General features: G+C 37.3%; 1 protein-coding gene across 5 annotated transcripts in view; it reads left to right on the forward strand.

Annotated features, from left to right (window-relative positions):
- LOC126412840 (polycystic kidney disease protein 1-like 2) overlaps positions 1–14,111 on the forward strand; it is a 126,728-nt gene that overhangs the window by 17,429 nt on the left and 95,188 nt on the right. For 3 of the 5 annotated variants that reach the window (XM_050082686.1, XM_050082719.1, XM_050082692.1), the window contains 2 exons: positions 2,942–3,125; positions 13,834–13,986. In XM_050082686.1, the coding sequence (XP_049938643.1) occupies positions 2,942–3,125; positions 13,834–13,986 (337 nt within the window). Of the gene's footprint in view, positions 1–1,695; positions 1,826–2,941; positions 3,126–13,833; positions 13,987–14,111 lie in introns of those variants that run through there. The other 2 variants (XM_050082701.1, XM_050082711.1) reach the window with 2 other exon arrangements.

Consider the following 14,111-nt stretch of genomic DNA (forward strand, 5'->3'; position numbering starts at 1 on the left):
GGTGTCTCCTTTCCTGCCACATCATTTGCTGCTTTTTCTAACTGTTGCACTGATCTCTTGGATATGTTTATTTCTTGAGTAGTTGTCCTCTTCAAACATACAGAATTCACTTTGAAGGATTCTGTTGTTATTTGTGCTGGAGTCGTGTCAGTAACAATTCTCATGGATTGTTTATCTGAGACTGCAGTAGCCTTCGATTTAAGTTCTATTGCTGTTTTTCACACTTCCCTGTTTGTTTCCACTGATTCATAAATCCTTGTGGCAATTAGTCCTTTACCAGTTGCATTTAGGTTCTGTCCACGTGCTGTATATAGGTCCTTGTTACTAGTAGTATTAATAAAACAAGTGTTATGGAAGCCTTTCACTATTTTTTTTTTTTTTTTTTTTTTTTTTTTTGCATTGAATTTCTTAGTTTACACAAGACCATTCAGGCAGGTCATGCCTGTGTGGTACACCAACTACAATCACATTTGTATTTTGTAATGCTGACAAGGCTTTATGTAGTGAATGAATTGCCAAGTTGGCTTCATTCTTTGCTATGTCATTAGCCCCTGCCCAAATAACTACAAAATATTTATTTGTCAGTGTGTGCAGGTCATTGCATTTTTTTAAATATTACACTATTGGGGGCACCTGGTATCACCTTCCCTTCAACATCATATTTATTTGAAGCTAAGTTTAAAATGTTTCTTGCACAGTCTCTGCCATGGCTATGAGAGGCAATGAATATTTTAGGCCTCCTACTCACTAACTGACTCTCAGGAGAAAAGGTTTGCATTTTCATTGTTGCACCCTTAGATTGCTTTCCTTTTGGAACTGCTTTCTGTGTTGTGGTATGCATGCTGTGTTGTGAATCGTACTTTATGTTGGACACCTCAAATCTGTAGTTATTACACATTTCTTTCTTGGCTGATTCTGGCTCCTGTAGTTTGTTTGTTAGTACACATATAATTGTTTCCGTATACTTGAATTCCTTTCTTACTATTCTGAGTTCATTCTTTAACTTTTCGCAGACACTTTTTAATGGGCCTGTTTTGATTTCTTCCATATCTTCACATTCACTACCAAAAGAATCACTGCATTTCCAGCTTTTCACTCTATTTTTTGCATTTACAATGAGTAATGGAATTTACTCTTGCACTTTGCACAACTCATGCCTTTTCTTGATATTTTGTTACAGGAACACGGTTTATTCCACGCTTCCTCACTTATTTTGTAAATAGTATTCAAATTTTCCGTACTGTTCATGCCCATTGTGCATGAATTTGTTATAAAACACAATATGTCCCTGTTCTTTCAACAGATCCCCATATTTTTTTTTAGTTACACGCAGAGAACAATTACTAATCCACATGTACACACCATAATATGCTTAGCTTAAGCTCATTAAACTATCAAAATAACTTACCTTATGCACAACATTATCAGTACATAGCCATTCGAAAGTACTGTACATGTGGATCGTGATAATCCCTTCAGCATCAACTAAGGCCTGAAGACGGTGCACTGAAGTGCTGAAACTGGTAGTTACACAATAAATAAGATCATAAGGTCCAGTGTAGGCGCTTCATTTTCTTGTACTAGTGACCTCCTTCCGCTGGAAGGTGGTAACCCGAGCTTTACAGAACGTTTGTTTACCATGTTTCACCTCATCCCTGGTAACTGCTTTCAGTAATCAACAGTGAGTCTTTTGGTAACCACAGTATTGTGCTTTGGGTATTTGTGTGTCTGTACGTGCAAACAAGTGCAAGAACTCAACAGCCAGTTCGAAAATCTTCCTGTTACTGGTACCTGTGCTCACCCACCTCTTATCAGTTTAGTATGGGTGAGTGGTTCCCTTTCCAATGTTTTAAGTCTTGTTTCCTCCAAGAATTTTCATTGTTGTTTGACTGTGCAGCCTTAAATTCAAATAGCATAGCATTCCTTGTTTATAGTAATAATGCACTTTTCCTATGCTTCTTTGTTTTCTAGTTTTGAATTTTGCAGAATTCAGGTGTCTTTCTACAGGCTATATGTTCCCTTCCTCATTTTCTACAATTTTGTAATCATGCTACATTGCAGTTTACACAGTGTTTAATTACTGTTCTTTGTATGCAAGCTACAATTTTTGTATTTCATATGAATGTGAGTGCTTCAATGGCCTTATAAATGATCCATTGGCTAGTCACATGACATTCTCAGAGAAGCAATATGCACTCCAACTATTCAAAAACCTAAGTTCCTTCTACAATTTTTTTTATTGTCATTGCTACATGAATAGAACATTTCCACTTTCCACTTGCTGATTTATCCACTGAAAAATGTAAACTGAAAATTAATCTTTTAGGCATCTACTGTAATTAGTATGTCAGTTAAAAGTCTAGATAAAAATAGCCAACAAAATTCAGAGATATTGAAGCAAAATTTTGGCATTAATGGGGGACTAAAATTTTGCAGCCTATTCCTCTTGTTAACTGAGAGCACATCGATTTTCTCACTTAGTGCAGTAAACTATTCCATTTTGATAGCTTAACCTACTCAGATGATCCAATGTCTGCTATTAGAACATTGTGTATTGTAAAAACAGTAGTCTAGCACTAGTGCAAAAATTTTGCTTCAGTATCACTGTATTTTGTTGTCTACTTTTATCTAGACTTTTAACTGACATAATAATTACAATAGATGCCTAAAAGATTAATTTTCAGTTTACAATTTTCAGTGGATAAATCAGCAAGTGGAATGCAGTGAGAAGAGAGGAACTAGTACCTTCTAGTTCAAGAATGTTTTTGAGTGCAAGTTTTTATTTGTTGGCTTCTAAAGTGGTATCGAACAAAAGACTAGATCACTGTGTAAAATGACATGATGGAGTTACCTTAAACGTTTTATCCTACAAATAGATAATATATTTAGCACATTCCATCAACTCAATTAAAGAGAATGAATATTTTGTAACTCATTTCAGGGCAATGTCATCAGTTATAGCAGGAACTGCCATGTTCCTTCTGATAATGTATGGATTTTCCTATGGCAGAATGAAGAGTTATTTATGGCTCACATCTATGTTAATGTCAGTGGCAATAGATGCTTTAGTGAATGAACCAGTGAAGATTATGTGTATAGATGTACTTGTCTCTTCATTACTAAAGGTATGTTTATATCTGATTACTTTTCAAGTATGAAAATGCAAGCTGGCTTAACAAGTTTTCACAGATTATCAGCCAAGTAACACTGATACCAAGTAATAATATTTTGGCAAACATCTGACTCATTGTCCTCAGGTAAAGTTGAAATCTAGCAAGGTTGAATTCTATCTGCTACCAATCTACTCCTTTAGACAACTGTTCTTATTTATTTTAATGATTAGATTTACAGCAGACATACCTCATTTATTTAAAATATCAGTTAAGTTCTATCTAGTCAGTACTTTATTAAAAGTCATAGTTCACAAGATCATTTGAGCATTGCTAATTCTCATGGGGTAGTTAGTTTTCCATAAAACATTCTCCTTTAAGTGAATCTGTAATTCAGTTTCTTTAAATATAAAATCATAAAAATAGCTTTAAGCTAATAACTATTTATTCAGAAAAAGATCTGTTTTATTAGATAGCCATAATTTCATTATTTCCTGTAAAAGTAATTAATCAGAAAGTTACTAGTAATTAAACCTGCAGATGATCTGAAGTTACTATCATTTTTTGACCTCTTAAAGCTGTTTAATGCCCAGGTATTATGTTGTACTTTTAATGTACTAATTTATTTAAAACCAAATATTGAGTGTGATTATCCAAATAAAGCACTAATTAAGAAACTGAAAAATTAGAAAAATTACAAGTGTGGAAATTTTACATGAAACCCAGTTAACTATTGTGGATGTGTACATTCAAGTATTACCTTGAATCTTCAAACAATAAAAACTCCAGGTTGGAATATCAAAAATTTAGGAAAAGATAGACTACTAATTACCATAAATATTGCTGACAGCCATAATTAAAAAACACTTACACATATATTTCAGCTGCTGCCTTCATCAGCAAAAGAGAAACACATACCATACATAAACACAAGCAAGCATACCACATGTTCACATGACCACCAATTTCAGCAGTTCAAATCAGAATGCAGCCGTCAACACAAGCAAGCATACCACATGTTCACATGACCACCAACTTCAGCAGTTCAAATCATAATGCAGCTGTCATGTGGAATGGAAGTAGCAGTCTGGAGAGGGTAGGGAAGGGGAAGGGATAGCAGTGTACAGCTGGGAGGGCGGCGGGGGAGGAGTGGGGGGTGGGGGGGGGGGAGGAGCACTGTTTGGCAGAGTGTGCAGTAATTAGACTGTCAATAGAAGCAGTGTTTGGAGGTTGTGGGGCAGGCAGGAGGAGAAAATGGAGTAAAAGAAGGACAGGAATGGGTAATTATGGGGAGCTGCATTGGCAGATGGTGGTACACAAAGAAGGTGGGAGACGAGACTGGGGAGGAGGTGACAGGACAATGGGGATGGAAACTGTAGGGTGGAGGGTGTGGGGACAGGATGTTACCATAGGTTGAGGCCAGGATAATTATGGGAGCGGAGAATGTTATATATTATGATATTGCATTCAATATTTAATAGTAGCCTCACACTTTGCAGTTGATAAATTAACTTATACTCTAGCACTGAGAGAAATAAAAGTGCACAAATATTCAGTAAGATCTTGATAAGATATCAAAGTGGTTAAAATATGCTTCAAACATTCAGATATGCAAAATTTTGCACTTCAAAGAACAGAAACGTTTATTATCTCATGACTACAATCTCAATGATTTTCAAGGGGAATCTACCAACTCATAAAAATAATGAGTGTAAGAATTTGTAGGATTATAATATGGAACAGTCACATATGTTAAGTCATAGGTAAAGCAGGTGGCAGACTTTGGTTCATAGGTAGGGTACCAGGAAAGTGCTGCAGTCTACAGAAGAGATTGCTTACAAAAGCACTTCTGTAACCCATCCTAGAACATTTCCAAAGCATCTGGGATCTGCATAAAATAGGATTAACAGGGTATAATTAACAGATACAAAGACAGGCAACAAACAGTCAGAGCTTTGTTTCAAGGATGAGAGAGACTGGCAGAAATATTGAAAAATTGATCTGTTATACCCTTGAGGATGTAAGCTATGATGTGAAAGCCTAATTACAAAGTTTCAAGAACCAGCTTTAATTGAGGAATGTAGGAATATACTACACATCCCTGAATTTTGGTCTCATAGGGATTGGGAAGATAAAATTAGACTACTTACAGTGGCTATAGAAACAGCTATATTTCCATTGCTCCTCACGCAAATAAAACTGTAAGAAACCTAAACTGTTGTATAATAGAAAGAACTATCTTCTATGAATTTCTCATTAGTCTGCAAGAGTAATTGTAGATGAGAAAGCTAACAGGAACATCTAAACAGGGTACTAGTAAATAGCACAACAACCTGAGGGGACCCAATGTAGTGCCAAAAGCACAAAAGTGGCATATTTGCTATTCTGTTGTTATACACTAAGGCTTGAAAGATCATTAATGTGTTGTATTTATTGTTGGAGCACTACAAATTAGACATTCATTTTTGAAAGTTTCCTAATGGTAAACCTTGATTTTTCTCCTATACCAAAATTCAAGACACACAGGTGTTTGCCACAAGAAAGAACATGAGAAATGAAACAATTTTTGCTTTTTGGAAGGAATAGGTTGATATTCGACATATAAAGGAGGCATTGAGTCAGAGCCAGGCACAACAAAAAAGACTGCTAACATATTAAATCTTTTGGACAAAGTCCTTCTTTTGCAGTAGAAATAAATGCCAGTCACACAAGCACAACTCACACACACATGTCCATTGTTTCAGGGCAGAGTCAGGCTCTTGTACACTGATACACAGGCCAAGCATGTGTGTTGTGCTTGTGCGAATGTGTGTGTCTGTGTGTGTGTTTTCTAGTGCAGAGGAAGGGCTTTGTCTGAAAGTTTTAACATTTTAGCAGTCTTTCTTTCTGTGACTCAGCACGTCTTGTATATGGTGAGTAGCAATCTATCCTTGCTCTGTTGCTGATATTCCATCCTGGGCTTCCCACCATTTCATTTTTACACACTGATAGTTGTGGAGTAGTACAGATGACATTGAACTTGTTTCCTATTCAGTCCTGTAGCAGATAGTTCGTAATGTCACATGGGAAACTGAAATCAGCGAGTGTGATAGAAGAATATGGCTTTCATGAAAACATCAATTATCGTCAAAAGAGGTGAATATTTTTGCTACCAAATACTTTTATCACTTACCTAATCACATCTTATGATAGCCAAACTCAAAGTGAAACTAAAATGTTTTTTTCTATTCATTGAAGATTTTATTTAAGAACTTGTAACTAAGTACTCATGTATAGTATGAAACAACATATTCCTTTCTGTTCTGTTAAGTTATGCAGTAATGAGTAAGTGTAAATAAATTTAGTTGACTTGTTCCATTCATTACTGAATATTATGAAATCATCTACATTATATTCCGCATTAACTGTCATCTCTGCCCAACCTCTTTGCATTTACATCTATCTGCCTGTGTTTGTATATGTGCGGATGGATGTGTGAGTGTGCAAGTGTATACCTGTCCTTTTTCCCCCTAAGGTAAATCTTTCCACTCCCAGGATTGGACTGACTCCTTAACCTCTCCCTTAAAATAATCCACACCCTTTCGTCTTTCCCTCCTTCCTGATGAAGCAACCAGGGATTGTGAAAGTGAATATTTGTGTGTGTCTATCAACATACCAGTCCTTGTGCTTTCTCATTTGGTAAGTTAAAGCATCTTTGTTTGTGTGTGTGTGTGTGTGTGTGTGTATATATATATATATATATATATATATATATATATATATATAGAGGGAAACATTCCACGTGGGAAAAATTATATATAAAAAAAAGATGAGGTGACTTACCAAACGAAAGCGCTGGCAGGTCGATAGACACACAAACAAACACAAACATACACATGTTTGTGTTTGTTTGTGTGTCTATCGACCTGCCAGCACTTTCGTTCGGTAAGTCACCTCATCTTTATATATATATATATATATATATATATATATATATATATATATATATATATATATATATATATATATATATATATATATAGACACACACACACACACACACACACACACAAAGATGATGTAACTTACCAAACGAAAGTGTTGGTACGTTGATAGAGACAAAGAGACAATAACAAACACAAACACACACACACAAATTTCAAATTTCAAGCTTTTGCAACCCACAGTTGCTTCATCAGGAAAGAGGGAAGGAGAGGGAAAGATGAAAGGATGTGGGTTTTAAGGGAGAGAGTAAGGAGTCCTTCCAATCCCAGGAGTGGAAAGACTTACCTTGGGGGCAAAAAGGGACAGGTATACACTCGCACACACACACACACATATCCATCCGCACATATAGGGACACAAGCAGGCATATCATGCTTGTGTCTGTATATGTGTGGGTGGATATGTGTGCGAGTGTATACCTGTCCCTTTTTGCCCCCAAGGTAAGACTTTCTGCTCCCGGGATTGGAATGACTCCTTACCCTCTCCCTCAAAACCCACATCCTTTCGTTTTTCCCTCTCCTTCCCTCTCTCCTGATGAAGGAACTGTGGGTTGCGAAAGCTTGAAATTTGTGTGTGTGTTTGTGTTTGTTATTGTCTCTATCAATGTACCAATGCTTTCGTTTGGTAAGTTACATCATCTTTGTTTTTAGATATATTTTTCCCACGTGAAGTGTTTTCCTCTATTTTACATATTACCGGGTGATCAAAAAGTCAGTATAAATTTGAAAACTTAATAAACCACAGAACAATGTAGATAGAGATGTAAAAATTGACACACATGCTTGGAATGGCATGGGGTTTTATTAGAACAAAAAAAAAAAACAAAAAATGTTCGCAAAAGTCCAGCAGAGAGCCCTGGACAGCAAAACGTCTGTAACTGCTACCGTGACGGGTGAGAGGTATGCCGATATGTTACAGAATCACATCATCCCCATCCTTGCTGATAAACACCTGCTGGAACGTATGATGTTTATGCAGGATGAGGAGGGCGCTCCACCTCATATTGCTAGACGCGTGAAAGATCTCTTATGTGTCTCGTTTGGTGATGATCGTGTGCTCAGTCGCCACTTTTGTCATGCTTTGCCCCCCAGGTCCCCAGACCTCAGTCCATGTGATTACTGGCCTTGGGGTTACCTGAAGTCGCAAGTGTATCATGATCGACCGACATCTCTAGGGATGCTGAAAGACAACATCCGACGGCAATGCCTCACCATAACTCCGGACATGCTTTACAGTGCTGTTCACAACATTATTCCTTGACTACAGCTATTGTTGAGGAATGATAGTGGACATATTGAGAATTTCCTGTAAAGAACATTATCTTTGTTTTGTCTTACTTTGTTATGCTAATTATTGCTAATCTGATCACATGAAGTGCCATCTGTCGGACATTTTTGAACTTTTGTATTTTTTTGGTGCTAATAAAACCCCATGTCATTCCAAGCATGGGTGTCGAATTGTACCTCTCTATCTACTTTGTTCCATGATTTTATTCACTTTTCAAATTTATACTGACTTTTTGATCACCCGGTATATTCAAGAAACACATTTGCCCCATGGTGGGGCAAAAATGTGGTCATTGACTGAAATTGCATGGGGTAAAAGTAGAAAATATGTTTTTGATATAAATAAGCCAAGTTTCCCAAAACAAAGTTTTATTTATTCCTTGAAAATTTGAAACATCAATATTAAACTAAAGAATTTTTTTTGTTTCTGTTAAACAAATATTGTACTTTTCAAAATTATTATTAAACTGCAGCATCCTCCCATGCCTTTGGGTCCTTGTTGTTTTTGCAGAACGCAGGTGACAAATAATATCAGACCTCTCTACTATTGACTCATCTGGAACAAAAGGGGATACAAATCCAGATCCTTTTTTCTGCATGTAGGAAACATACACTTCCTCTTTCCCAATGGTATTCACAATTTGTCCAACATAATATTTAAAAGTCTTCTTGATGGCAAAACGAGCAAAAACAAAATCACCAGACCTCAGTTCTTCATCATCTGTCAACATTTGTAAGGTTTGGGATTTGTCATTGTCTCTTTCACATCACTCATCCTCAGATTACACTATAGTGGATGAAAGAGTTTCAGATTCACTGTCTGTATCACCACTGATTTTATTTTTTGCAGAGATCTTCAGATCTTTCTTGCTCTGGAACAAAGTCTTCATTAAAGCTGGTCTCATTTTGTTTTATAAAAACTCGGGAGAACTGCCTTAAGTCAGTAATATCTTGCCATGATATTTCGGCACAAAGTCTTTTGGCCGACTTCAGGTGAGTACGGCTGTACAAGTACTGGTGAATACGCGCTGAGCTCTGCTATTTAAAGCCAAAGAGGGCTGCATTGCGCATGCGCTGCGCATATACTGTTTAGCGTGCGCATTCACAACTCCGTGCGCTGCGACTGGCGCCCTCCACCATAAAAACTTGGCATTTCGATATCAGATCAATCTTCATCTTTATACCGATAACTACGTTGACTATGAAGTTCCTCTACAACGGGATTCCAAGCGGAATTTAACTGGTAACGCTATCACGATTGATAAGAGTCTCGCTGTCTGACAATTTTATTTCTATGGATTCATTTATAATTGAGCTCCAGAAATTTGATGTTTGAGCCACAATTTTTGTATCATTGTAATTCATAGAGTGGCCATTAGAAATGCAATGTTCAGCGATTGCGGACTTGGTGGGTTGGAGAAGGTGAGTATGCTGCTGGTGTTCCACAATACGTTTCTGCACCGTTCTTGTTGTCTGCCCTATATATGACTTGCCACAATCACACGGAATCTTGTAGACACCTGATTTACGTAGGCCCAGGTCATCCTTAACGGATCCCACCAGTGATGATATTTTAGGAGGAGGGGAAAAGATGACTCTAACTTGATGCTTCCTCTATATTCTACCTATCTGTGACGAGATGTTCCCAATAAAAGGTAGATAAGCCGTTGACCTGAAGACCTTTTCTTCTTCCTTGTTGCGTCGTTTGTAGGACTGCATAGCTCTGTTCACTTGCTTAGTTGAAAAGCCATTCATCAGGAATACTTTTTGCAGGTGTTTCAGTTCCGCTTGAAGACTGTCGACGTCAGAAATAGAATGGGCACAGTGGATTAAAGTTTTAAGGACACTCATTGTTTGTGCCGGATGGTAGCATGCAGATACAAATCTGTATGGGTCGGTTTCCTATACGCCAAATGACCAAGTGTGCCATCATTCTTGCGCCGTACCAGAACGTCTAAAAATGGCAAACAACCATCTTTTTCAGTTGCCATAGTGAACTTAATATTTTCATGTATGGAATTCATATGATGTAAAAATTCCTGGAGACAGTCCACACCATGAGGCCATACTATAAAGGTGTCATCCACATAACGCCAAAACACTGTCGGTTTCAAAGTGGCAGAGTTGAGAGCTCTCTCTTCAAAATCTTCCATAAAAAGATTGGCCACCAGGGGAGACAAAGGACTCCCCATGGCGACACCATCAGATTGTTCATAAAATTCATTGTTGAATGTAAAATATGTAGAAGAGAGAGTATGCTCGAACAACGTTGTAATATCTGCATCAAACATATTACCGATCAGGTGTAATGAATCTACAAGAGGCACCTTGGTAAAGAGAGAAACCACGTCCAGGCTGACCAGCAAGTCGTTACTTTGCAGCTCTCATTTTACCCACCACTGGTGCCCTATGATTGCAGTACTAGTGTAAATTGTGGATTTCTTTTGCTTCAATCTTACTTCTCGCCTTGGGGCTTTTGGGAAAGGTCAACATTCTTCAGGAGTTGGAATTTCAGTTAGGACTGCACCTGAAGTGGAAGCATCACACAAACTTGCAGGTTCAACAGGCAAAGGTGTGTCACAACTTGATGAAGAGGCTGCTGGATGCTCAATTACTTCCAATGGCCTATAATCTCCTTCATTACCTTTCGACAATGCAGGCACCTTGAAGCTAGATGTGATATATTTTTGGGTAAATGAAAGTGGAAATGCTATCTCACAAAACATAGTGATCTCTGAAATAGTGACTGGGCAACCAGGATGCATTCTCATCCAGTCAGCCATTGTTGTTCTCAGATATCTTTTAAATCACCCAAATACAGTGATATCTAGTAGCTGCATCCCGAGGGAACAATGTGGTGGGATTGTCAGCAGAGTGATTCCAGTATCTCTGGCCATATTGATATCAATGCTGATGTGACTTGCATGACTGTCCAGAAGTGTGAGTAGGTGATTGTCTTTAGAACAGCTCATGTGCTTAGCTATATGCTTCAAAACTTAGATGAATAATTGGGTTGTCATGTATTCAGATTTGCTGGCGAATCCAATACTACCATTTGGTGCACCATTCAGAAATTTGTCTTTCATATGGACTCGTGGAAAAATGAACACTGGCAGTATGACTATCCCTGAGGCTGAGCAGAAAGCACACGTGGTGGCATTTTCCCCTCCCTCTTGGGATGCTACTATTCCCACTTGCTTCATACCACATTTTGCAGTACCTTTAGGAGGCTGCATTGTGGTAGGAATGGCACACTCATCCAAGTTCATTATCCTGTCTGGAGTAAACTTAAATTTCCCCCAATACACTCAAAAAATTTTCAAAGAAAAGGTTAACATATACAAATGTGGCATCCCTTCTGAAGCTCACGTTTTCAGGTCTACAAAGAGATAGCTTCTGTTACCTATGTAAAAATCCATAAAACCAGTTCCCTTCCTGCCATAGTTCCTACCTCCCAGGGCAATTTTTTTGCAGTTTTTTAGCATACATAACACCAGTTCACATGCTTGGTTGTATGTCAGTCCATAATATAAATTCGATACCTTCATGAAGTATTGAGCTATTAATTTCTCTTGAGGATCTGTAAAAACATTGTTAACTCTGTATTTGGACTCTGTCTCATTGGTAAGTGTTTGGATTTCTTCATCTAAATTTCCAAGATCACTTCCGTCACATGGATCTGAAAAAAGTATATAATGCATTCAGCCACAATGTACAGAATGGAAAAGGATTTTTGCATTACACAACTGTATCGGTTATCTGTCTAAGACAGTTGGTTTAAAAACAATGATAGAATTATTATATGGTGGCATAATTGTTTGGAAACTCACCTGGATGGATATGAATGCTTTCAGCAGCATATTTCTTCGTTGTGATGACACATTTCTGTAGCATAGACCTCTTTAAACCACATTTCTCTGCAGTTCGATGAATACTCCCCTTTTTGAACAAAACGTCTTTAGCGCTTTCTGAACTTTTTCTTCATCAATATTAGCCCTGTCAGTTTTCTGGATATATGTCTTTGCCATATACAATATAGATAATTTACTAAAATCATTTATAAATATAAAATAATGAAACTAAATGTTGGCCTCTGTTCTAAATTAGAACTGGGGTAACAGTGGACACCATCCGCACTTGCTTCTCTTCAAGTGTTCACTCTCGCCCCAAGGGGCCATTTTGGATATGAAATCAAATTATAAGAAATGTGTTGTATTTAGATGAAACATTACACAAGCAAAAGTTAGGGAAATCTTTATAAATTTATAAATGACAACTGATAATATGATCAGTACTAACCTTTTGGGGGAATCGTGATATTTTTTTTGACAAAAATTGAATAGAAAACAGAAAGTGAATTTTTGCTTCTCTCACTTGCAACAACAACCAGACTGGCACCAAATTTTGTTTCATTGTTTCTACATCCTACAGAACTACCACCATGAACATTCAAAAATTCCAAAGATTATTTCACTGAAATAATTTTGTGTCCGCTCTTACCCCACACTAGCCCCTCTCTCCTCTAATATATATATATATATAGAGGGAAACATTCCATGTGGGAAAAATATATATAAAAACAAAGATGATGTAACTTACCAAACAAAAGTGTTGGTATGTTGATAGAGACACTAACAAACACAAACACACACACAAAATTCAAGCTTTTGCAACCCACAGTTTAAAAACAAAGATGATGTGACTTACCATACGAAAGCGCTGGCAGGTCGATAGAAACACAAACAGACACATACATACACATAAAATTCAAGCTTTCGCAACAAACTGTTGCCTCATCAGGAAAGAGGGAAGGAGAGGGAAAGACAAAAGGATATGGGTTTTGAGGGAGAGGGTAAGGAGTCATTCCAATCCCGGGAGTGGAAAGACTTACCTTAGGGGGAAAAAAGGACGGGTATACACTCACACACACACACACACATATCCATCCACACATATGCAAACACAAGCAGACATATTTAAAGACCTTTTTAAAGGTATTTAAATATGTCTGCTTGTGTTCGCATATGTGTGGATGGATATGTGTGTGTGTGCGAGTGTATACCTGTCCTTTTTCACATCATCTTTGTTTTTAAATATATTTTATATATATATATATATATATATATATATATATATATATATATATTTTTTTTTTTCTATCACAAGCACTAAGTATCAAGCACTCACAAGTTCCAGGTGTGCACCCAGTGCACAGCGCAGTGCAGTGGTAGGCAGGGGGATGGGAGGAGGGGTGAGGGAACCTGCCTGCCCTAGAGAAAATAAATAGGTACATTTAGTTCATCTCCGACAGATATGTGCCTTCTAATTGACTGCTTTGGAATTTCCTCCCTTCCATTGTCACAACAGATCCTGTTTGCATTCTAGGGCTTGTCTTGTAGAATTTCAATTGTTGCAATATATTTGTACATAGTAGATTACTTGAATTTTTTCAGAGACAGCCAAGCATAATGGAAATACAAGCTGAAGTCATCATAGAACCACATGAGCTACAATTGCAAAGAGATCAAAAAACAAGACAAGAAAATCATTTAGATGTGTTAAGGAAGCGTATGCTCTCAGGTCCTTTAAACAGGAAAAAATTAAAGGTAATGTAAAATAAAGCATTTCATGACAGGTGTCATTCACCATATTCCACATCTGCAGCAAGAATGTGGTATTATAAGGAGATTCAGCAGAGAAAGAAACAATGTCTACTCAATACGGGGTGTCT

Source organism: Schistocerca serialis, chromosome 1 (genome assembly GCF_023864345.2).
Source record: "Schistocerca serialis cubense isolate TAMUIC-IGC-003099 chromosome 1, iqSchSeri2.2, whole genome shotgun sequence".
In the NCBI taxonomy this organism is placed as follows: Eukaryota; Metazoa; Arthropoda; class Insecta; order Orthoptera; family Acrididae; genus Schistocerca; species Schistocerca serialis.